At 36.2% G+C, this 26,610-nt stretch overlaps 2 protein-coding genes and 1 long non-coding RNA gene across 4 annotated transcripts; all 3 read right to left on the reverse strand.

The window, feature by feature from the left end:
- Positions 1 to 1,009: 1,009 nt before the first annotated feature.
- LOC117128104 (zinc finger BED domain-containing protein DAYSLEEPER-like) lies at positions 1,010 to 4,984 on the reverse strand. Of its 2 annotated transcripts, XM_033279763.1 has the most exons (7): positions 4,967 to 4,984; positions 4,156 to 4,241; positions 3,398 to 3,690; positions 2,061 to 2,641; positions 1,647 to 1,971; positions 1,488 to 1,563; positions 1,010 to 1,189 (listed from the first exon to the last, which is right to left on the reverse strand). In XM_033279763.1, the coding sequence occupies exons 3-6, from the start codon at positions 3,687 to 3,689 to the stop codon at positions 1,496 to 1,498; spliced, it is 1,266 nt and encodes a 421-aa protein (XP_033135654.1). In that variant the 5' UTR covers position 3,690; positions 4,156 to 4,241; positions 4,967 to 4,984; the 3' UTR covers positions 1,010 to 1,189; positions 1,488 to 1,495. The 2 variants fall into 2 exon arrangements, with proteins under 2 accessions (XP_033135654.1, XP_033135655.1); XM_033279764.1 differs by lacking the exon at positions 4,967 to 4,984 and having other exon boundaries at positions 4,156 to 4,258.
- Positions 4,985 to 5,972: 988 nt separating this feature from the next.
- On the reverse strand, positions 5,973 to 7,658 carry LOC103838801 (probable purine permease 13). The gene is made up of 2 exons (XM_009115251.3): positions 7,413 to 7,658; positions 5,973 to 7,240 (listed from the first exon to the last, which is right to left on the reverse strand). Exons 1-2 carry the CDS (start codon positions 7,585 to 7,587, stop codon positions 6,168 to 6,170), a joined length of 1,248 nt encoding a protein of 415 aa, XP_009113499.1. The 5' UTR covers positions 7,588 to 7,658; the 3' UTR covers positions 5,973 to 6,167.
- A 2,944-nt stretch (positions 7,659 to 10,602) lies between these two features.
- On the reverse strand, positions 10,603 to 26,320 carry LOC117128105. The gene is made up of 2 exons (XR_004451275.1): positions 24,233 to 26,320; positions 10,603 to 19,855 (listed from the first exon to the last, which is right to left on the reverse strand). It is a non-coding gene; the product is annotated as an uncharacterized LOC117128105 (long non-coding RNA).
- Between the last annotated feature and the right edge of the window lie 290 nt (positions 26,321 to 26,610).

Raw genomic sequence — 26,610 nt, forward strand, 5'->3', positions numbered from 1 at the left:
ATTGTCCTTATGGTTTATTTCACCACCAATCTTAGATTATATAACGCGGGTGACAGTGTTGTTTAAGTATGGGGGAGATTTTACTATTATTGTGTTTTAGTTAGGTATTTAAAAAACAAATATCCGATTAAACGATTATAAAATCGACTGATGAGAGCATGTCGATATCGATCGACACCTGCAGCGACCGATGTTAACTCCTTTCCATCGATCGACACTAAACTTGGTCACATATATCGTTCTAACTTGTTAAACTGTGTACTTATGATTAGTTTTCACCATAACTCTGAGTGGATATACATTAGGGACAGTGTAATTTAAGTCTAGAGGAATGTTTACTGATATCTAGTTTATTGTGAGTCTTATCAAAAAAATAAAGTTTTTATCGAGTCAAGAAGGAAATTATGATCAAATACAATTTGATTCCTACTCTAATCACTCTCTAGCACCATCTAGATTTACTAATTGCAGGATGTATTAGATAGAAACACCGTAGTGTATCACGTAATGCTAACATCCACACCTGCTGAGAATGTCTGGAGAATCCAAAGCTCACTTCCAACCTTAATCTACTCTACTTGCTTGTTTTGGGGCTTGGTATACATTGGATAGGAGTCCTCCTACAAGTCTGGAAGGTAAAAGTCTGTGTGCTTCTGATTCCCTTCTCTCTCTTCGGTGCGTCTTAGGATATAAAATATTGCAATGATTTCCTGGAAGAGGCAGAGGGGTAGGACTGTCTCATTGGACCCTGGTATTCTAAGTCTGAAGGTAGATCTGTCAGATGGATGAGCCCATGTCCATTAGCCCATATCTGTTTACCAATTTATAGTTTGTGGACAGAAAGTGACCATATCCATTAAGGACCATGTCCATTAAGGACGAGACCCACAAAAACCCATATTTACATGGGCTGCCATGAGTCCAATAAGGACCACTTAAGAAAATTTTGAACTTCAATCTATAAACCTATAAATACAAGTACAACTTCATAAGATTAAAATAGCATAACTCCATAAGTTCATAAGTGCATACAAACCATAACTCCATAAGTTCATACATAGCATAACTCCATAAGTGCATACAATTATACAAACTATAATTCCATACGTGCATACAAATTACAAACTATAACTCCATAAGTTCATAACTCTAAGCTCCATAAGTTCATCTTCCTCCAAGTCCTTAACCCCTACAAAGGTCCATCAGTTAACATCAAAATTTAATATAGAAATCATATGCATCTTAACATCGCCAGCTAGCTAGTTCACTGAAATGATCCATCAGCTATCCATCACATTCACATGATACAATACATCTTACAAGCTCAATTCCAGAATCAAGAATCTCTACAACAACAAGATTAATGCGAGCTATAATTGATTAAAAAAATCAGGAAGTTCAAGATGCATACTAGTCAAAGATAATCTCCACAACTGCCTAACCGGAAATCAAATATGCACAAAGCAAGTAGATCAATGAGAACTTACACATAAACTCAGACTTGACCTGTTTCATTAACTGCTTCTCCAACTTCCTCCAAGGGTTTAAAATCCACTTCATCACCTAAGCAAATTCGATTATCAGTATATAACATTGTATATTGCTATCGAACACATTATGAACATTCTAATGATCAAGGAACTTACTGTCTAAAGACTCAAACCCTCTTAGCCAGTTCCTTGCACAAATCAGTGCTCTAACGTTGGAAGGGAGAAGGGAGCTTCTATACTTGTTCAGAACTCGACTTCCAATGCTGAATGAAGATTCTGAAGCCACCGTGGTTATAGGAATGCTCAGAACATCACACGCCATTGCAGAGAGCTCCTTAAACCTGTTGGCATTCTCTCTACAATAGGAGAGAACATCCATCTTCTCCAAGGAAGGCATGTCGAGAATCGGTTTCTCTAGATACTTATCCAAAGCTGATTTTCCACTGCTACCAACATTCTGCGAGATGAAAGCATAAAACCCCTGCAACATTCAGACTTTAACAATCAGACCTTAATGAATACAACAACATTCAGACTTAATGAAACAAGCAAAGTTAGTAAAGAGCTTACATCATATCCATGTAAAGTGGTCTGTGCAGCGTTTGATCTAGAAGCTCCAGCCACGTTTTTCCTTGTGTTCTTCTTGTAAACGTCAAACAACTTCTTCAACTTCTTCCTAATATGATCCACTTTTGTCTTGCTTGTCGATGCATCTAAAGTTGTGAAGCAATACTCCAGACATGCAAACTTCAATCTTGGATCAAGCACAGCAGCAATGGCTAAGATGTCAGAATACTCCTCCCAATACTTATTAAATTTGGGCTGCATTGAAGCCACCATCTCACAAATTACTTCATCCCCACTGAACTCATTTTCTCTCAGCCAGTTCTCGATCATCCACACTTGCATAAAATAGAGGTTAGCTGTCGGATAAAAAGATCCTGAAATCAGATTGGTCATCTCAGCGCAAGGAGCCAAGAAATCGCGAATCAACTCTGCCCTCTCCCACTCCAATTCATTTGGACAGAACTGATAACATGCCTCAACTTCAGCAAGTTGGCGGAAGGCTTCTCTATAGATGATTGCTATGTCTAGCATAAGATGGGTGGAATTCCATCTTGTTGCAACATCCATGACTAACCCTGGCAACACACCACCATTTCTAGGTTTAATAGCCACTGCTTCCACGCAACTCTGAAACAGCCCCTCTCTAGATTCAGTCACATTGGCAAACTTGACACTCTCCCTTATTTTCTCCAAAGCGCCACTAATAACACTCAATCCATCTTGTACTATCAATTTCAGAATGTGAGCGACACACCTAACATGGAAGAACTCTCCATTGCACACCAAATCTTTTCGAAGCTGCCTCCTGAGAATGGACTGCATGTTATCATTTGATGAAGCATTGTCCACGGTGACACTGAAGACTCTCTTCTCTAGCCCCCAATCTTTCAACAATTCCACTATCTTCATGGCTATGGCACCACCAGTATGAGGAGGAGGAAACGCACAGAAGTCGATGATCCTTGACTTCAAATCCCAATTTCCATCTATGTAGTGAGCTGTGAGACACATGTACCCTTCAACTGTAAGAGCTCTCCACAAGTCAGTAGTTAAGCAAAACCTTCCAGGAATGTCTTTCAACTGCTGTCTCAGTTTCAGCTTCTCCTTCTCATATATCTTCAGACAGTTGCTAGCAGCCGTATTTCTACACCAGAACTCTATTCTAGGATTCGCATAATAGAGTGTTTCCCTGACTTTTTTGTACTCAACGAAGGAGAACGGCAGGTTATGCTCAATCAAAGCCACTGCAATCAACTCACGAAACACAAGCTGATCTATCTTCCTACCAGTTCCAGGTATACTAGGGACAGGATTCAAACTACAGACCTTCATATGCCGCAGAAGACTAGAAGTTCCACTCCTACGCAGGTTTAAGAAGTAGCTGAGTTTGCAGAATTTACACTCGACGTCATTTGTACCATCTGGATACTTCTCTCCTATTATAGCAAAGTGCTTCCAGCATCTGGAGTGTCTGCGTTTGCCTCCTCTTTTTTTGCGGGTTTCAGCTGTGCTCATGAGAGTATCCTCCACTGCTAATGCTTCATCATCATCTTCATTTTCATCCATTAGCTCATCTCCACTCAGGTAGTCTGCATCTTCATTTAAGTTCAGAACATCCTCTTCAGTTTCCATCCTGAAACAAGTGACAATCTAGATTAGTCACTGAAACAAACACGCAAGTATCATCAGATGAAGAAGCTTTAATAAGGAAACTGTGGTTCCACAGAGATTCAGAAAAATCACAGACGCAACCCTAATGCGGTTCCAGAAAAGAATATTATGAAACTAGACAAGAGAATTGCTAGAACAAAGCGTTTGAAACTATCATTCACCTCACAGGGAGATGTTTATAATATCAACACCAAGAACAGATATTAATATTTTTACAAACTCAGACAGTAGTCACAGAGACACCAAATGGTTTAATGTTTAATGTTTAATGGGCATCTAAAGTTTTAGGAAGATTAAATGAATGCAAACGAGTAAAGAACACCAAGTTAAACAAGTAAAATGAATCAACAAAACAACAGAACTGTATCTGACTTAACTTATTAGCTATAATCACAAGCAAACCCATCATAAAGTTTTAGGAAGATACCTGAGGTCAATGAGGCAGTCGAAGAAGATGGAATGTTATCAAAGAAACTGTGTATGTCTTGAGATCAATGGTTTCAGGTGGAGTATCTGTGGAACAAAACCACAAAATTTGTACGAATATCAGTAAAAGATTAAATGAATGCAAACGAGTAATGAATCAACAAAACAACAGAACCGTAGCTGAGTTAACTTATTAGCTATAATCACAAGCAAAATCTCAACTCTCATAGAATCTAACAACAGCAAACAAAATCTCAACCCATCATAAATCTCAACTCTCATTAGCATAATCCAAGTACCAAAAGACCATCTCAAGCAACCCAAGAACCATAACCACTGTTTTGCAATGCTGAAGCGGCAATATATCCTCACTAAATCTCATATACCGGAAGAACAAGACAGCACTGAGCAACAAATTAATAATCACAAGCAAAATCTCAACTCTCATAGAATCTAACAACAGAAAACAAAATCTCAACCCATCATAAAACTCCATGAATCTATGAAGTAAATTGAACATATCTCAACTCTCATAAAACCCATCTCAGATCGCAAACAAAATCAACAGCAAATTAATGAAACCACGAAAGACACTAAACAAGTGCAACCCACAACATAAAACTCGTATCAGATCGCGAATAAGTATCGACATCCAACATAAAACTCGTATCATAGAATCTATCAACAGAGAATGATAAACGTTTCAACCCTATCAGATCGCGAATAAGTAAACCCACAACAGAGACTTTTTGAAAAGGAGAAACAAAGAGAAATAGAGACAAACGGAGAGAGACGAACGGAGAAAGACGAACGGAGAGAGACGGACGGAGAGAGACGGACGGAGACGAGATGGAGATAGATCGGAGAAGAGACGGAGACGAGATGGAGATAGATCAAAAATAATATACAAAAATATAATAGTTTATAACTAACCTTTAGTTCAAATACTATTTAAAAATATGTTATTAGAAAACTATGAAATTTTATTTATTCATTCAAAATATTAATGACAAGTCAAGTTTTAATTATAAATTTAATATTTATATTAATTATAAACATATTCTGAGAGATGTATAAATTTTTTCCGAAATTAAAATTATTTATATAAAATAATTTATTAATTTAGTAACAAAACAATTTCGAAAATCATATAATCTCCCACCTCAAATATAGTTGTGTAATTTTCCAAACAATTTTAACAAAATATAAAATTTTAAAATAAGTATGCAAACTTAAAATGATAATGTTTTAAATTTTTTAAAAGGTATAATTATATAGATAATAAAGAATAACTTCTAGAAATGTAACATGAATAAACAAACTATGTTATAAAAATTAAAGTAATCTAATATTTTGAAGTCTTAATTTAATAACAAAAAAAAACTTAATATCATAACATTCAAAAAATATTCTATATCATAAAATTTACTAAAATAATATGATGGATGCTACCATGTATACAATTTACTAAAATAATATGTTTATATTCACAATATAAAACACTAAAATTAAAATTATATACTTAAAAAGTTTATAATAAATCAAAAGTATACATTCATAAAATGAAAATATCCGCACGAATGTGCGGGTCAAAATCTAGTTATTTATAAGACGATGTTTAACTATATTCCTAAGAGTTGACATTTCCCAGTTTTTTTGTCTCATCCGTACATCATGAATTTAGCCAAACTTGAGTGTGCCCTCAGTCTCGTGATGTTCCTGACCACTCTGCTGCGTATTTAATCTGCCTTTCTCAGTCCTGGCATGCCCCCCTTCTTTCAACAAGTTAAGCGACCTCTGGAAAGAACCTCCGGACCACATCACTTTAAGATTGAATACACAAAATAGTTTCCAAGACAATGTTCGAAAACCAAGAAAAATTGTTTGATGTCATCATCTTATTAACTGGATTAAGAACGCTAGTATACACAAAGACAAAAATCAGAAACTATATATACAACATAAATACCATAAGCTTGTCCTGAATAATCACTAATAGAACACCTTGTAGAATCAATCAGCCAGAGATTCGCTTGCTCTTTCTACTTTCAAGCCATCGAGATAATTCTTATACATATAAAAAGCTACGCCCGGGATGGCGAAGATGATTGCGGCAATCTTAGCCACAGTCAGCTTGTCGTCGAACCCCACAAGTGCTGCAAGAGGTGTAACAATGAGAGAGAGGGTACCGATAAGGTTCGAAAACAGCGAAGAAACAAGAAATATAAGTGCCACAGCTGATACAGAACCCAATTGCCATGAAACTGCTGTCCCGACAAGAGTTAAAACATAAGACACGTGACCCTTGTGAAACTCTTCCATCTCCATTCTCAACATCTTCCACTCCCCACTCGCAAACAACCCGATAACAGAAACACAAGATGCCACCAGAGATGTGTAGATTTGCATTTCAAGAACCATAGCAAACGTCTCTCTCTTGATGATCTTCTCGAATGAAAATTGCATCAGAGAAAGCTGAAGAGAGTAGATGAGAGAAGCGAGAAGTGTAAGCAAGCACCCAATCCCGTAAATCCACTTAGAACCTCCGGATGGACTGTTTGAATCATCGTCAAGAGCAATCACTAGAGCAGAGACAGTAAGGAAAAATACTGACATGACAGTCCAAAAAGTGATCTTCTCAGAATTGATTAAATAAGAGAAGACAGCATTGAAAATCAACTGTGTGCCGCAAATAAGCGAATAAGCTGAAGCAGAGAGTAACAAAAGCCCGTAAGAGTATAAAAGATTGTCCAAACCAATAGCCAGACCAAGAGAAAGATAGATCCAAACCAGAGTCTTGAAGGAACAGTAAGAAGTGTGTGGAGAAGCAGGAAGGAGACAAAGAGGGAGATAGAGAATCGGAAAGCCAACGGTTTGGACAAGAGTGGAGATCCATTTACTGTTTCCTCCTTGGTCGTAGTAAAAGCGACCGAGAAGAACAGCTACGGCTTGAGCAGAGATGAGGAAGAAGATGCTGATAGAAACAAAGATCCACCATTGACTTCGTTTTAACTTCATGATTTGAGGAAGGACTTCTTCATTACTTGCTTCATCTTCTTCCTTTAGCAGAAACGATTCTTCTTCATCTGTCACAAACAAACAACATGTATAGTTCGTAGCTCTCAACCAACTTATCAAGAAAGCCCCAAAAAATTTCCAATCAATTTTGGTTCAGCGAAACAGAGAAGGACGACGGGAAAATAAAATCTGATGGATGAATGATTTTTATAACGAAAGTAGATGTAAAGGGAAGATTACCAATGTTGAGGGGAGAGTTCACTGATGGATGAAACATTTCTGTTTCTAAATATGAAGCCGTCTCTTTTCTTATATATATATATATATATATTATTTTTTTCTCTTTCCGGTGAGGAACTATGATATTCTCCTTTTCAAAATCATCACAGAAATAACAATAATTATAAACACCCATCTTCACTCCACACGATTCTCGTCCGCAACAGTACAACAGATACAGGGTATCTCATACACCAATAATTGAGCTTCAGCGGGATTACACCGAGAAGATGTGTAAAATAATGTAAAAATCAACTTGACATCATCTGTGAAGTGATTTCACACATGTCATATCTATAATTATTTTCACCAAAAAAATATGACATAACATAGTAAAATTGATGACATGACATATGGTTAAAAATAATATGAACAATTATATTTAATATAATATTTCAATTTTTGGTAACTTTTGATAATATGGTAATAATTCATAAATCATCATTAAAATAAATATATTCAAATATGTCATTAAATAATACGATAAGAGAAATATAATTTTTTTTTTAATTTCGAAATATTATTTAAATATATATTTTTGTAATCATAATTTTTTTATTAAATAATATTTTCATAATTTTATACAATCTTTTTTTTAAAGTAAAATTTTAATTGTAGTATCAATTGTCTATTTTTGATATCTATTTATATTTTGATAATTATAATCATTTATATCAATTTTACTTTACACAAGTTAATTTAATATATCTTAACCAAAACAAATAAAGGAAAATCTATCTAAATTGTAATTTTAAATATAACTTAAATATAATTTTAAATAAATCAAATTATTTATTTTATCTTAATTCTATGTTTAATTAAATTAGTATTTAGTATTTATATTAAAAGATTGGTTTAAAAAAAATAAAATCTAAAATATCAACAAATTTTTATTTTTAAATACAATTTAAAATTTTATCGCTGCACATAGTGCAGTAAAACACCTAGTTGGAGATAAAGGAGATCACAAAATTCAAAGTTTTTATAATTGTATCATTGTTCAGTTATATAATTATCCACAAAATCACAAAATCAAAATAAAATATTTAAAACAAAAATAGTAAATATTATATAAACTAAAAATGAAAATTAATTAAAAATATTAAAATATATATAAGCATGAAAAACTAGGATTAAAACAGTAAATAACACGGTTGACAAAAAAAACAGTAAATAACACTAAACATTGACAAATAATAAATTATAAATATAGTATAAATATAATCAAAAAGGATATGGAGATACTGTTTTTAATTCATTTTTTTTGTTTTTTTTGTCTCATTTCTTTTGAATCTAAATTATAGTGAATATATAATGTTTGTTGGATAAATTTTATGTTTACCATTTTCAAGCTAGCACTTTTCATCTTTACCATCACTAAAGGGACATTTTCAAAAGTACATTCTTCATTACGTGGCAAAAGACTCTTATATCCTTGTTATTGATATATATAATAAATCATTATTTAAATAAAAATAAATTAAATTTTTTTTTTATGTTTTTGAATTATGCTTTTTCAAATTCGAACTCTTTATAATTTTTTTTCAAAAACTTTTTTTTTTTCAAATTTCTTTTTGAAAATCGAAAATTATGTTTGAAACTTTTTTTTTAATTTATATTTTCTAAGTATTTATTTATATATTTATTAGAATCCTAAATTTCACATTCCAAAAACCCTGCCCCACCCCTCAACTCTAAACCCTAAGTCTAGATTAGTTAATCCTGTGGAAGCACAGTAGCCTATTGGTTAAGGTTTAAAGGCTTCTACATCCAGGTCTGGGGTTCGAATCCCAGACTATGCAATTTATTGCAGATTACAGGAAATCCAGGTTTCAAGTTTCGGAGAGAGCGGTTTATTAAACAATTATACAGACTACAAAGGAAATGCTTGCAAGGGATCTTCAACATGGTGCAAGTAAATCTGGGCAGACGTGGATCTTCATAGGACGGCTCATGTGATGCAGTTAGGCGTAGGCCTTCATAAGGCATGTAGTATTGTCGGTTGTCGAATCGTCTATGTAATCTTTCCTATATCATAATTGTAAGATCATTAATAAATCAGCGTTAAAAAAAAGATTAGTTAACCCTAAGTGTATAAGTGTCTTTTACCCTTCATTAAAAGTGAGGGTAAAAGTGGTTAGTGTAAACATGAAAAGTGGTACCATAAACGTGCTATTTGTGGCAATTTCCCATGTTTGGGGGCTATTATTTTCTTGATGTTTTATGAGTTGTAATTGTTTCTAATATTTTTCTTTAAGTGTCACACTAGATTTTGATCTGCGCTTCAAAAGCTCGGGTTTTTTTTCCGATAATAACAATGTTAGATTTAAGTAAAAGTTATGGTTTTGAGGTACATTATTAAGATACGAAGTTGTACTATATCAAAGAAGAAAATGATTTTTTTGTTTAAAATTATATAATTTATCAATTTTTTATTTGAGACTTTATGTTCACTTTGGTTTTACAACATCATCTTTATATTTTGTATATATTTTATAAGAGTTACATTTGTTGAGTTGGTGAGATATAAAATTAACTTAGTATAGATCGTAGGGTTGTTAATAATTTTTATGAGTGTTTTTATACATGACCCAGATCCGTGGTCAAACCGGTAAATTCGATGATCTATGTATAATCCGGTTCGCATTTAATTTAAACGTGATAAGCAAAAATTTGATAAAAACTCAAAAGCCCATTATCAATCTGCAACCCGATAATGGTTGACCCGATAAAAGACTATAAATCTGATGATACTTTTTAGAAAAAAAATGATATACTTTTAATAGTATATAAATTTGAATAAACTATTTTATTTGTGATTCTTTAATTTATACTAGTAAAAGTGAATCATTCTAAAAACAAAGAAAATATTTTGTGTGACCTAAAATATACTAATTACAATTCTATTCATCTTATATTCTATAATCTTATAAATATATATATATATATATATATATATATATATATATACATAAATTTAATGTTTTACGGGTGTATATAAGGCGTAGGAGTTTATGACATGAGGTTAGAATTGTTTAAATATTTTCATTCAATAATTAATAAAATTGTTTGTGACCTAATACAGTTATAGAAAATAACCAATCTATTTACAATACAAAAAATCATATGTTATAATTCTCTTATGTCTTTAAACAATAAAATTCTCTCACGTTAATGTATCTTTTTTTAAGGCTTTTCATAGTCATGTGTTGTGTAATTATTGTGTGTTTATACCATACATGATAAACTCAAGTTAAGAAAAAAAAAATAGAACAATTGTTCTATTCATGCTTATATGATTATACATATTAATTAAAAATTTGATTTTCATGCCTTTGCGAATTTTAATTTAACTACCTAAATTATTTTTTTATATAAAATGCAAAATCCATTAAATTTCTCAACTACTTAGAATGTCCACTATATTTTTTAGGAACATATGTTAATTTTGATATTCTTATCTATATTTTAACTTTGCTTATATTTTTGGTAAATAAAACATGTTAAGCTATTAATGAATATGTCCAACGAACTTTTACAGCATTTTTTAAAATGATTCTCTTTTAATAGTATAGGTACTAATACCAACTAATTTAGTATTGTATTATTAAAAAATAAAATATATTTAATTATATTTTAATATTCTAATTTGAATATGTATATTTAAATAAAAAATAATTATTATTTTAAATATCTTACATATTTTATTTTAATAAGTTGAAGTATTTTTAAAATTCATGAATATATGTTATTCTGTATATGTAATTATTTTGAATTTTAAATTTTTTAAAAATATTTCATAAATGGATTAAGTAACTTTACATTTATTAATTCTTCCACCATTTTCATTATGAATTATGTATATATAAATATTATAGAATATTTTTTATTTCTTATTCTATAATCATAAATGAATTAATATTCATTTATAATAATATTTATTATTTATTAAGAATGTTATTATTTAAAAGTTAATATAAAAGATAAAAATAAATTCACATTTAAATATAAACTATTAAAAGATATTATTAAGTGTAATCTTAGAAAAGACACTTAAAATTTTTTTAGATATCTTATTTTGAAAACATTAAAATAATATGTTAGATATGATATATAACTAAGCTAGTTTGAGGAGAAATAATAAGAAATTAAATTAATGTGATGGTCCAACCTAAACTATTTGTAAGTAGATAAAAAGTGCTTTTGTTCTAATAGTATTGATGATTTCTTTTCAGTCCACATATATCACAAAATGTTCTTAATATCAAATTTAAGTTTCCTAATTTGAATATTACTATGAAAAAGATTTTGATCTAATATCTACATCCCATAGATAAAACTATGAAATAACAGAATATAATCTAGTACGTTCACTACCAATTGAGTTTTGAAGTTTTATAATTTTTAATATTAATAAAAATGTGAATCTAATTTAATAATTTAATTTTTATTAAAATAAACATCAAAATTAAAACATGTTAGGTATATATATTATTCCGCACAAGGTGCAGATCATCAACAAAATAAAGACGGATAAAGCATTAGAGTGAAATTGGAACAAGGAAATAGTATTGAAAAATTGATGCCCAGATCAGTGTTTAAAGTCTCAGGAAACTTATTACGCACCGGAAAACCCAAATTAAAAATGGAAGTGTTCGAGAATGAGAAATCAGAGTACAAAGGACATATCACAGTAGTTATGGTTGAAGTACAAGTTGAATTAGGTCAGAGTATTAGCTACACTGGTCGAGAAATTAATTCTTTCATAGTTCGGAAAAGATTGTGGAACAACAGAATGGAAAGCCAAGTGTTGTTAAGCTTCTTCAAAGGTTTTTAAATTTGAGTTTTGAATTAAGTAATAGTACATGAAGGTTCTTTAGGAAATTTAGTAGGTCAGAAACGCTTGTGGCTCAACCTAGACCGTCCTACAAATTTTGGAAAATTCATTCTAAGTTATTTGGGTAGTAATGAGCTTAGAATTAGTTTAGAAATGTTTTGATCGTGGAATTCTAGGTTTTGGCCAAAGAAAACCCTTTCCGACAATCTGGATCAGACAAAGATACATTTAAAAAACCAGGCTCGTTCGGATCCTTATATGAGGTGTTGAGTGCATCCAAAAACTTCTGGACTATACAACTACCTGCTTGTCACTTTCAAGAAATTGGATATGTGTGTCCCTTTTACTTGGCCAACTCCAAACTGGTCATGTTGCACCAGGATTGGTTAATTTGGTGGCTGGCCACAAATCTTGTTTTTATTGGACATATTTGCAGCTGGACACTAAACTGTTTCTCATTGGCCATTTTGGGTGGCCAGGCCAAATCCTGCTTGCTACCCACGACTCAAAACTACTTTTAGTTCATTCTTACCACATATAAAGAGACCCTCACCCCTTAGTTCATTCTTCACACAAAAACCTAACAATAGCCATCCTTTGAGCATCTGATCCTTAAGGTAAACTTTCTAGTTGTTAGCTTTACTTTTAAATTTAGTTTCCAGTTCATTATTTTTATTTTTATTTAGACGCAGTTCCGCATTATGGAACATCAGGAATCCTACTGTTATAGGGTTAATTTGACAGGAATTTTGAATCATGGCAACCGCGAGTAAAGGTAACAAAATCAGTATGAATATCATGTTAAGGTCAAACCACCCGAACACCCAAGTATGTAACACCACTGATCCGGACTAGGTCAATATTGACTAGTTTGTCATGCAAAAATCAAACAATAACATGCACGACGAACTAGACAACTTTAACCAGATCAAAGATGCTACTACATGTGTCAGACCTTCGGTCCGAGGTTCTTAGAATACTCGAGTTTTTGTATCCTAACAAATTCAAGTTAAGGCTTTTCAACTCGACTTTGAACCCATAAGTTGGTTTGTCCCAGACCAAGACTCCACTTAGGTTAAGCTTACGCTTTATTTATCAAACATTTTATACATTATAGAGAATCTTCGTAAAATATCATACCAACATTATATAGGATAAGCATATCGCTCCAAAAACCCACACATCACATAATATAAACATAAGTGTAGCAAAAAGGGTAAGAAAACTATACCCACCAAACGTCTCCTCCGTGCCCCGACTAACCCTCTACTAGTTACCTGCAAAACAAAGAGTCTTTGAACAACTTGTTTGGTCAGTAGGTAACGGTATATTCTAACGAAAATATACTAACTAACATGTATGCATTATATATTTAAAAAAAAGATCAATGAACACTCAAGAATATGATAATTTAAATAATCAATCAAGTAAACCACACATCCACCCTTTACATATGGTTAGATTCTGGGAACCAGAATTCGGAAGATTTGTAATGGAAGAAATCGTTACTTTCTTTTAGGATCCGAATTATCTCTGTAGCCACACAAACACGAAAAACAGAAAGATAGTAGTTGCACAGTGGCTTTATTGATCATCAAGAATATTTCGAGACAAAAGGTCATCAGAAAGCTAGTACTGAAACTCATTAACACTGAGAAACAATAGAACAAAGCGAAAAAACGTCCAAGTCTAAACTTGATAGTCTAACCACCTATGTCCTACGTTCTCCAAAGCTAACATGAATTTCTCAGAACTTTCATTGCTGGGTTCCCTTATTGAATTTCCAAGGTCTTGTTTATATACTCTCCCAAAGTCGTTAGTGTTTCCTTTTTCTCATATCGTCAATTTCTCCAATTCTTCCTTATTTGTCGAGATTTGAGTTTATCATTTCCAAAAATCTTCCTATATCCTGTTTTCTTGCATATTCCTCTCCACGCAAAGTAAACCATCATTAAAATTGGGCTGCTTCACATTATAAGTCATAACTAGAATGTTTCGTATTTAAATCCGTTCTCAGATCGTTTTATACAAGTTTTTACGACTTTTCTCAGAAAAATCATCAACTCGCTCCAAGTTGCGGTTTTTGGTGCTGTTTATCTAGGAAATGATAAAAGCATATTTGTTTCATCAAAACATACTGGTGTTCAAGTTAACCGTTTTTGCCTCGACATTTGGCTAAAAGTTACAAAAAAACAAAGTGTTTCTTGTTTTCTTCATAAAATCTCAACAACAACTCTAATTGCAATTAAACTAAGAAGTTTTGGACAAGATTCAAACGAGAAAATGATGAGAAGAGAAATAGTCAATAAGGAATTGGTAATGAAGAATGGGCAATGGGCAAAGAGGATTCGACAATGCTTCAAGCTTCTACATATTCCAACAACTCCTGATCTTGCCATCTGAATGCAACCTTGAAGATCGAAAGAGCCAACAGATCAAAACGGTCGTTTCAGAAAACTCATTATGGGCAGAAGAAGAGAAAGAAGCAGAAATTTCTTAGAAAGAGCATAATGAAATTAGCTGCAAAAACAGTTTTCTAAGAAAGCTAAAGTTCCTCTACTATCGTGTTGAGTGTGATACTGAATATGTTTGTAAGATGTCATTTCTATCATATTTATACGAGAGCAACTCAACCAATAATTTTACTTTTTTTACTTAGCCAACTTTCTTTTCGTTTATGGCAACTTCACGTATGAAACCCATCTGCAAGAATAGTATATGAACTAGGTTAAGAAATGTGTTTTGATATCACTCAAAGTATCCTAAGGAGTGACTTTACTCTCTCAAATAAGAAAATCAGTTGTAGTACTTAGGGATCAAATCCATATGGAGCGTGGACACACAATAGACTTTACAAATCAACGTTAAGCTAGGCAATCAGTATTAAAACAGTAAATAAATAAAATTAAGATGAACAAGGCAGTTGTTTGACTGGTTGAGGTTTGTAAACAATAAGAGAAAATAACTAGATATAGGGATCTATCAACCAAGAGATTCAAAACTAAAATTCAATGATGCTAAGGATTTTATAGGTTCAACTTTAGAACTCATAGTCAATATGTAAGTAATCGAGATTTCGCATGCAATTACTAATCAGCTGTCTAAGTCTTGTGTTCCAGCTGCCACGTGCGAACAAGGACCAAGTGTCGATTGATGCTTCTTCAGACAAGAATTAAAGACCTAATCGATTATGTTCAACTAGATTCCGAGACCAACTCTCGCATGCGCCTAAGTATGTAATCCAAAAGAGTTCGGGTTCCAATAAATGATTGCATTTCTGTGCCTCTTAATTGTCCTATGATTCTACGTTTAAACAATCAATTACATTGTCATGCTTTTCTAACTATTCCAGATCATGGTATTACAAGCTACCCTTGTGTAGAAATCAATAAGAAACCCTAGAAATCCTAACAGATTATCATTTTGAATAACAAGATGATAAAACCAAAGGAGTTCCAATCAGTCTCTGAAGGAGAATCAATCTTCTCTCCAACCCTAAAAGAAAAATAAAGAATAATAGAAAGTGTAGCCGTCAACAATGGCTTAGAAAACACATAAATAGGGTTATGAGTCGTCCAAGGGTATTATGGTAACTTGTGGTGGCTTCTAGGTTTAATTCGGTCATGAAAAAGACCCGGCCCGTCTTCGGGCATAACCGTCGATGGGACACCAACGCTGTGTCGTCGATCGACATTCCTTATTATCCTCGAAGATTTTCTCTCGCGAGGCAGACATACCACTCTTCAGTAAAACGGAAATTAGTTATGTTATAGGATGCTGATTGACATTAAACCGGTGGCATTGGAAAGTTAACTCAAAGCTCTATCTTGAGACAAAATATAGGATCAATCGCACGTGGAAAGATCTCCATCCATAGATAAACATCTGACGTATCTGTGCAGTTTTGCCCCTCAAAAGGCTCCAAAATCACCAAAGTTCTCCAAAATCACCAAAGTTCTCCAAAACGTACTTGAACCTGAAAACAATTTAAAACATACTCCAAACCCATATAATATATTCTAAAACAATCATATACCATGGCATAAAAGTTGTAAAATCCAGGGTTATTAACTCCCTCAGGCTTACTCTTTTGCTTGTCCTCAAGCAAAACATAGAATAGTCATGTGAAAAAGGTTTGAAAACGCAGATACTCACACAATTTTAAACTTACGACTATCACCTCTGCAATGTTTCAAGCCACATCAAATCAATTCAAATTTTAGAGGTAGTTTATATACCATATCTTAGCTTAGCAACCAAATCCATCTATCCAACAACTTAGCTAATACTGTTTGGCTAACCCCTCTACTGACCTCATTTCTTACATATAAAAAGGTTAATGTTTTACCTTGGGAGTATCGATCAAATGACACATGGACTCTTACCCCCAACAGGTATTTGAGTATACATGTATTCTTATTATGGTTTCTTTTCTCTCTATATCTCTCGTCTTTGAATTCCTTATTTCAATTCCAATAAACAATGATGCTGACGTAGTCCATCAGATTCATCTTCTTTTGATTTTTCTTCTCTTTTTTTTTTCTTTTTTTTACAAAGTGTAGGCGAATAGTGGGGTTATCAGTAATATACCAACCCCTCGTTTCCAACAATGTGTGATCATTCCTCTGAATTAGAATAGTGGGGTCATAGGTAATGTACCTACCACTCTGCATCTTAGGAAATCATCTAAATCTTTTTTTTTCAGGATGCCGAAGAGAGGAGATAAGGAAAACAAAATCACCAGACTTTTATCTTTCAGACCTGAAGGAGGAATCCAATCCGGTGTATACCAAGCCTGAGGCAATTGATCAGATCTTCAAACTTCCCGTTGAACGTCGTCAAATTACCTTTCTTGTGAGTAAAGAAGTCTTGGAGTGCTGCAGCATTTGGGGTAAGTCTTCGGCCCTTTTTCTTTATCCCGAGCAATATCTGAGTCTGACATGAGATTGTTTCTCAGGTAATATGTCGGGAACCACAGGAGAAGACGCGATGGCTAATTTCAACAAGGCTCTGGAGGAGATCTCAGCAAAGAAAGCTGGTTCTAAGCCCGTAGTTTCTGGAGAAGACGACGAGGATGTTCAGTTTATCAGGAGCATAAAACTTAAACCAGCCGCCAGATTGACTCCCTTTACTTCGAAGAAGAAGCAAAGAGCTCAGGGTCAGCTCTAAGAACCTCTCCTCCGTCCCAGGATGATCAGTGATAGACCATGGATTTTACCCTCTTTTAGCCATGGTCTATAAGTGTTTTAATATATATTTACTTCTATATAGACTATACTTAGAGTATATACAGGTTCAGGGACTATTTGGAGGAATGTGGTGATTTTGGTGTCTTTTAGAGCCTTTTGATGTGCACAGCTGCACAGACGCGTCAGATATTTAGCTATGGATGGAGAACTTTCTACCTTTAGATTGATCCCATCTTTTGACAGAGGATATAGCTTTGAGTTACCTTTCCAATGCCACCGTTTTGAGGTCAATCAGCATCATGTAACAGAGGTTATGCCCGTTTTACTGAAGAGTGGTCAGTCTGCCTCGCGAGAGGAAGCTGTCGAGGAGATGAAGGACTGTCGATCGACAACACAACATTGGTGTCGATCGACCGTGATGCCAGAATGTGGGCCAAGCATATTTCAAGACCGTTTGAAGCCTAGAAGCCATACCAAGTTACCAAAATACCCATAGACGACCAAAAATCCTATTTATGTGATTTATAAGCCATTGTTGACGGCTACGCATTAAACAAGCTTTCTATTATCCTATTCTATTGTTTTCTCTTAGGTTTGGAGAGAAGATCAATTCTCCTTCAGAGATTGATTGGAACTCCATTGGTTTTATCATTGATTTCTTATCTATTATATTATTCAGACTATGATTTGTGTTATTGCTTGCATGTATGAGTAATTCATCTTGTTAGGTTTTGGGATTTCATGAGCTTAATGTCAAACTGATAATCAATTAGGATTGATAGATTATCTACAGATCTCTACACCAGGGTGATTTGTAATACTAGGATCTGTAATAGTTAGAATAGCACGACAGTGTGACTAATTGTTTGAACCTAGAATCATAGGATAGTTGAGAGGCACGAAAGTGCAATCAATTAACGGAACCCGAACTCTGCTGGATTAGATACCTAGGAGCATACGAGAGTTGGTCTAGGAATCTAGTTGAACTAAATCGATTAGGTCGTTAATGCTCGTCTAAAGAAGCATCGATCGACGCTCGGGCCATAGCATCGATCGACGCTCGCTCCAAGTCAACAAGCGACATGTGAGATTGGACTTAGACATCTGATTAGTAATTGCATGCGAAAGCTGGATTGCTTACTTATTAAAATTGAGTTCTAGAATTGAATTTATAAACCATTTGCATCCTTGAATTGTAGTTTTCAATCTCTTGATTGATAAATCCCTAGGTCTAGCTATTTCTCCTAATTGTTTACAACCTCAATCAACCAATCGAACAACTACTTTGTTCACCTTGCTTTCATTGATTTACTACTTTATAAACTGTTTGCCTAGCTTACTCTTGATTTCTATAGTCTATTGTGTGCCCTAGCTCTCTGTCGATTCGATCCCTAAGTACTACAATTAAACTTCTTATTTAAAAGAGTAAAATCACTCCTTAGGATAATTTGAGTGATATCAAATTTGGCGCCGTTGCCGGGGAGCTTTGATCGCTATTAGACTTAATAAATAGGTTTAGTCTGGGCTTTATTTACTGTCATAGTTACTTACATGAAAAAAAAATTTCTTGTCTTTCAGGTACAAGTCTATCAGTACCAGAAGCAGAAAGGATGAATTACTTTTCTTCTCAGACCCAACACGTTTAAAACGCTCGATCCGCAAAGAGAAACACACATCATCAATCGAAAATACCTCTACTACGTCGATCGATACTACCTCTAATACGTCGATCGATACCACCTCTACTACGTCGATCGACACTTGTGATAGAGCAACGATCGACAGTTCAACTCGAACATCGATCGATACCAATCCGCGAGCAGACATGGTCGCAACACTTGTGCTACAGAGGGATGAGAATGGAGACCTGCACGACCCTGGAGGTCAACTGTGTAATGCAGAAGGTCAGAAGATAGATGGACAAGGAACTGCAATCCTTGAGCCATCTGCTGCCACCGAGGATGCTAAAGTTCCTCTTCAGAGATCGTTAGGAGATTTGACTAGGCCTAGTCAGTTCTACACCAACAGGTCTGCTATTCAACCTCTACAAATCTAGGGATTTCATATACACCCCCACACACTTCTCTCATGTGGGTCAGCACCCTTATCGTAGTCTTCCTGATGAAAATCCCTCGGATCATATTGAGACACTCGAGGACTTTGAGTCTGGCAACCAGAAGGATGAAGCAACAAAGACTACATCATCTGCAAGCTGTTCAAATATTCTCTCTCTGGGAATGCTAAAAAGTGGCTGAGATGCCTACCACCAGGATCTCTCACTCCATGGAATGATGCCAGGACTGTGTTTATGTCTGAATTTTTAGATGATGCAAGGGCTGAAGAGATGCGAGATAAAATTTGGACATTCTCTCAGGGACCTACAAAAGCTTTCAAAAGCTCTAGGAGAGGTTTAGGAGATACCAAAGGGACTGTCCACGTCATGGTTTTACGGAGATTCAGCTGTTGAAGAAGTTCTGCAAGGGTATTGATGTGCGATATAATATGATGCTGGATACTGCAAGCGAAGGAAACTTCGAGACAAGAACCCCAGAGGAAGCTAAGAGACTGATTGAGAACTTGATGTCTAGCAAGGGTTCCAAAAATCTGGATATGCACAGTATAAAATCAGCTGCAATGGATAGTGATAAGATGTTTGAGGCTGAGATTGGTTCTGTACATGAAGTCTCGTTGGTAGAACATGTTGCAGAGAAGGATGAGGGTCACAACTATATAGGAAAGATGGAACCTATGATAGAGAAGGTCCTGAAAATTCAGCAGAAGACGAGTGCGTACTTAAATCTGAGGTTGGATGTTCTCTACGAAGAGCTGAATGAAAAAAATTGAAACCTTAGATGCCCATGTCATGATGCTAGATGCCCAGGTTTCTCAGACTGCAGAAGCTGTGAAGAAGCAAGAAGCTCTGGTCAAAGAGAAAGATGTGGAAAGTGAGAGGCACCAGGTTAATGCCATCTCAGATAATGACCTTGGGGAAGTGCTCGAGCAAGAGAAGCTGGAAGAAGATGCTTTCCTAGTCAAAACCTCTGTGTCCATAGGCAGCCCGTACTTGTGTCAACCGACACCAACAATTGAGCATTGACCAACACCAACAACTGAGTATCGACCAACACCAACAACTGAGCATCGATCGATATCAACAGCTGGACACCGATCGACATCATCAGCCGAGCATCGATCGACACCACTTTTGGGATCGGACAAAACTGTTCGATTTCAGAGCCACTCAGATTTTGCCGCTTGACACCTGCATCCTCCCACCCTAGCTCGATTTATATCATATAACGTCAATCGGCAATAACATGAAAAAATCGACCTACACCAACACGGCAGCGTCGATCGAAAACAGCAAATAAGCAGCGATCGACAACCGTCAATGCCATACCGAGTACATTTACCAGATCTTGATGCACACCGCTTGAAAGCAACCTGAAATCCATCTCAGACATCAGTTTTCTTGTAGACAACAGAGAAGAAAGTCAACAATATGAAGAAGCACCAGAGCAAGAGCAATCAACCCTAGCTGAAACCTCTTTCGTTGAGAGTGTTGATCGACGACATATACCAGGTATCGATTGACGACATCTACCAGGTATCGATCGACAACATCTACCAGGTATCGATCGACGACATCTACCAGGTATCGATCGACAACATCTACCAGGTATCGATCAACGACATCTACCAAGTATCGATTGACACCAAACAGACGGATATGAACCTGCCATGGAAAAGCAGGCAACGAAAGAAAAAATTCCAGTTGAGAAGAGAGTCAAATCTAGGAAACCAAATATTCCTAAACACCTCAGGAGAGAAGTTAACAAAGAGGAACTTGAAGGATTTCACAAGAGGGTGAAGAGGGTTCCTAAGGATATGTCTTATGAGGATGCATATCATAAGTATAGACTTGGTAATTTCTTCAGAGAGAGCAAAGAGACTGATAAGGACATTGAGCTCCTATTCAATAAGGTCAGCCGTAAACCCAAGAGGACACTGAAGAAGGAATAAGATCCTGGAAAGTTCCTGATTCCATGCTCTATACATAGCCACCATTTACCAAACGCCCTATGTGATACTGGATCTGCAGTCAGCATCATGTCCATAGACACTGCTGAGCTATTTGGACTGCGGATGGAACCTTCTAAAGATAGTTTCACTTTCGTGGATAGCTCCCGAGTAAACTCAGCATGCATGATCAAGAATGTTAAGGTGGAGATAGGAGAATGCATTATCCATGTGGACTTTCATGCCATGGATATCAAATCATGCAAGACATCTCCACTTCTTTTTGGAAGAGCCTTCATGGCTACAGTGGGGGCAGTTTGTGATCTTAAGAGAAATAAGATGTGTCGGACTAATGTTGATGAAACTGTCTTCTATGATCCCATGGAAAGAAGAAAGTGAGGAGTCTATTTCATGCATAGAGATGTTTGAAAATCCAGGACCTACAGCTGATTCAAATCACGAGCCTGCAATACCAGAATCAGCGTCAGTCGACATTGGAATTGCAGCATCGGTCGACTTCCAGTCCTTAGAATCGATCGACAATCAGATTTCAGCATCGGACGACTCTCAGTCTTCAAAATCGATCCACACAAAGAGTTCAGCATCGGTCGACATCCTCCGACTTTCAGTACAGCCCGAGACTGAAAAGTCTAACTCTGGGGGAAGGACCAAGAATAGAAAGAAGAAAAAGAAAAGGAATGTACATGCAGATTTCTAGCCACTAGTCCCTTTGCAATGTCAAGAGGGAAGTCTTGCGTATAGAGTGCTGCAGAGGAGGTTCTGAACCTTTTACCAAGGTTAGAGTGCTATGTGATATAGAGCTGAGAGAGAAAGGAGATGTTTCTGCAAGAGCTTTTATCAACTGCGTTGTTGGGGTCAAAATCGGTCATGACAGAATCAATGTATAAATGTCCCCGGAAAAGATTTCTCGGAATATAAATTCCATATAATTTTTATTGAAAAGGTCGTACGACGTTCTAGAATTATTTTATCGATAATAAGAAGCAAACATTGTTGGGGTCAAAAACGGTTATCTCGAAATACACGTTTTGGGGTCAAAAAAGAACACGACGAAGTTAACATCCAAATAACCGTAAAAATCAGCATGAACGCTTTTACGAAAAGTAATCTTCATAAAGAAATATTTACTAAGAACTTTGCGGTGAAATCTTGCACTAATCTCGGTTCATTCATCGAAACTAAACACCGATAGTCCAAGAACACGTTCATAAAACGTCAGAAAAGGATCCAAACAAGGCCGCTACGTAGCGACCGGTCTGCGAACGAGCTGGTCGCTATGAAACGACCAACAAAGCCACTCGGTTGGTCACTACGTAGCAACCGACCCGCGAACGAGTCGGTCGCTACGTAGCGACCGACCAAACCTTTCGTTCAGTCGCTACGTAGTGATCGATCCAGTACAGACAAGGTCGCTACGTAGCGACCGAACCGTCTCGGACATCGATTAACGTGTACGACCCAAATCCGTGCATTCTCGTCTGTTCCTCAATGCTAGCTCCCATGTACCGCAGCCATATCATTTCTCACATCATTCCGATCAAAGTTACCGTTGAAACTTTACGATAAAAACTGCGAGAACTTGTTTTTGTCGAAAAGAAAATCGTAACAAACGTTTCATGTCGAACGACAGCCCAACGAGGTCTAAAACGCGACTACAAGCCCTTTAAGAATGAGCTCGTAGATACTATGGCGGTTTATTTTTTATTTTATAAAAACAAATATAAATATAAGTTTCCGCAGAAAAAATGTTAAGTTTCCGCCGATAAACATGAAGATCGGCAAAAATAGAATATCTCCATTTTTCACTTAAGACTACTTAAGGGCAGGAAGGGAAAAGCTCAAACTGACCTTGGAGGAGTATATAAGGAGTCCTAGTCAAGAGGCACAGAATAGAACTTTTTCAGAGCAAACTTAGCACTTAGAAGAATTTTAGGCAACTTTATGTTTTTTTGTTATTTGAGTTGCGACTCAATTAGGTCTTGCAGTCTTAGGGTTTTAGAACTAGGAATCTCGCCGAAAGCTCTCGTAGCCCAGGCTCTTACGTTGTTGTAACGCTCAAAACATGGATTCGGAATAAGATCTATCTTGCTCTCTTTTCGATTTCTTATTTTTCTCGTTTTTATTTCTTGTTCTGATTGCTTGGCGTGTGGTTTAGCAGATATCCGGGACCTCTGGAAAAAATTAGGGTTTTCCTAACTTTCCTTATTTAAACGAAAATCGACAGTGCAAATTTCGGTTCCCACAGTTTGGTGTTAGAAGGAGGGGGGTACGAATTACTCTAACTCATAGCCGCAAAACGCTTGATAAAAATAATGTCTCAAAATACGAAAGACAAAATCGCAGTTCGCAACAACGCTGGTAAGACAACTCCAGCCGCCACTGCATCTATGGCCAACGCTTACGCAAACACCACAGTCTTTGATAAAATCGAAAATCTAGCCGTGACTTTTCGCCACAAGAAGTGCAATGAAAGGAGCTCGCGATTTCTATATCAAAACATAAAGGGAAACGATAAATTTTATCAAACCCCATAAGTTTGGCTCATTACCGAACTAAAGAAGTTCCAACGTGTAAAGGTTTTACCAAACCACGTTTTCCGAAAAAGTTTCAGAAAGTATAACTTGCTCTCCCCAAAACCGCAGGAAAACCCTAGGTTAATCGCGGAAAAAGGGCTGAAGAGATGAGAGATAAAATTTGGACATTCTCTCATGGACCTACAAAAGCTTTCAAAAGCTCTTGGGAAAGGTTTAGGAGATACCAAAGGGACTGTCCACATCATGGTTTTACGGAGATTTAGCTGTTGAAGAAGTTCTGCAAGGGTATTGATGTGCGATATAATATGATGCTGGATGCTGCAAGCGAAGGAAACTTCAAGACAAGAACCCCAGAGGAAGCTAAGAGACTGATTGAGAACTTAATGTCTAGCAAGGGTTCCAAAAATCTGGATATGCACAGTATAAAATCAGCTGCAATGGATAGTGACAAGATGTTTGAGGCTGAGATTGGTTTTGTACATGGTCTCGTTGGTAGAACATTTTACAGAGAAGGATGATGATCAGGGCTATATAGGAAAGATGGAATCTATGATAGAGAAGGTTCTGAAAATTCAGTAGAAGACGAGTGCATACTTAAATCTGAGGTTGGATGTTCTCTACAAAGAGCTGAATGAAAAATTTGAATCCTTAGATGCCCATATCATGATGCTAGATACCCAGGTTTCTCAGACTGCAAAAGCTGTGAAGAAGCAAGAAGCTCTGGTCAAAGAGAAAGCTATGGAAACTGAGAGGCACCAGGTTAATACCATCTCAGATAATGACCTTGGGGAAGTGCTCGAGCAAGAGAAGCTGGAAGAAGATGCTTTCCTAGTCAAAAGCTCTGTGTCCATAGGCAGCTCGTACTGGTGTCAACCGACACCAACAACTGAGCATTGACCGACACCAACAACCGAGCATCGACCGACACCAACAACTGAGCATCGATCAACATCAACAGCTGAGCACCGATCGACATCATCAGCCGAGCATCGATCGACACCACTTTTGGGATCAGACAAAACGGTTGGATTTCAGAGCCACTCATATTTTGACGCTCAACACCTTCATCCTCCCACCCTAGCTCGATTTATATCAGTGAACGTCAATCGGCAACAACACGAAAAAATCGACCTACACCAACACGGCAGCGTCGATCGAAAAAAGCAGATAAACAGCGATCGACAACTGTCAATGCCATACCGAGTACATTTACCAGATCTTGATGCACACCGCTTGAAAGCAACCCGAAATCCATCTCAGACTTCAGTTTGCTTGAAGACAACAGAGAAGACAAGTCAACAATATGCAGAAACACCAGAGTAAGAGCAATCAACCCTAGCTGAAACCTCTTTCGTTGAGAGTATCGATCGACGACATCTACCAGGTATCGATCGACGACATCTACCAGGTATCAGTCGACACCAAACAGACGGATATGAACCTGCCATGGAAAGGCAGGCAACGAGAGAAGAAATTCTAGTCTAGAAGAGAGTGAAATCTAGGAAACGAAATATTCCCAAACACCTCAGGAGAGAAGTTAATAAAGAGGAACTTGAAGGATTTCACAAGAGGGTGAAGAGGGTTCCTAAGGATATGTCTTGTGAGGATGCATATCATAAGTATAAACTTGGTAATTTCATCAGAGAGAGCAAAGAGACTGATAAGGACATTGAGCTCCTATTCAACAAGGTCAGCCGTAAACCCAAGAGGACACTGAAGAAGGAACAAGATCCTGGAAAGTTCCTGATTCCATGCTCTATACATAGCCACCATTTACCAAATGCCCTATGCGATACTGGATCTGCAGTCAGCATCATGGCCATAGACACTGCTGAGCTATTAGGACTGCATATGGAATCTTCTAAAGATAGTTTCACTTTTGTGGATAGCTTTGTAGGAACCGAAATTCGCCCTGTCGATTTCCGTTTAAATTAGGAAACTAGGAAAACTCTAATTTCCCAGAGGTCCCGGATATCTGCTAATACCACACGCTAAGCAATCAAAACTCGAGATAACAACGACAAAGTATAAAAGATCGTAAAAATAGAGCAAAGAGAAGTCTTATTCCGAATTTGCGTATGAGCTTTTACAACAAGGTATAAGCCTGGGCTCGAGAGCTGTCGGCGAGATTCCTAGTTCTAGCAACCCTAAGACGGCTAAACCTAATTGAGTCGCAGCTCGAAATAATAAAAACGGAAAGTTGCCTAATTACTCTAAGTGCTAAGTTTGCTGTGAAAAAGTTCTCCTCCCCATGCCTCTCGCCTAGGACTCCTTATATACTTGATCCAAGGTCGGTTTACACTTTTACTCGTCTGCCCTTAAGCCATCATAGCATAAAATGGAGATATTCCATTTTTCCGATCTTCGTAATTATCCTCAAAATTTCGTATTTATCCGCGGAAACTTGACATTTATCCTTCCTTGCGCGCCAAGCGTAAACCGTACTACGGTTTACGGGCTTTTGGTTAAGAAATCATAGGGTGGGCCTCGAGTCGTGTTTGAGGTCCCTTTGGGCCGTCTTCCGACTCGAAGGTTTTACTGCGACTTCTTTCGATAAA

The sequence above is a fragment of the Brassica rapa genome, chromosome A09, assembly GCF_000309985.2.
Source record: "Brassica rapa cultivar Chiifu-401-42 chromosome A09, CAAS_Brap_v3.01, whole genome shotgun sequence".
Lineage (NCBI taxonomy): Eukaryota > Viridiplantae > Streptophyta > Magnoliopsida > Brassicales > Brassicaceae > Brassica > Brassica rapa.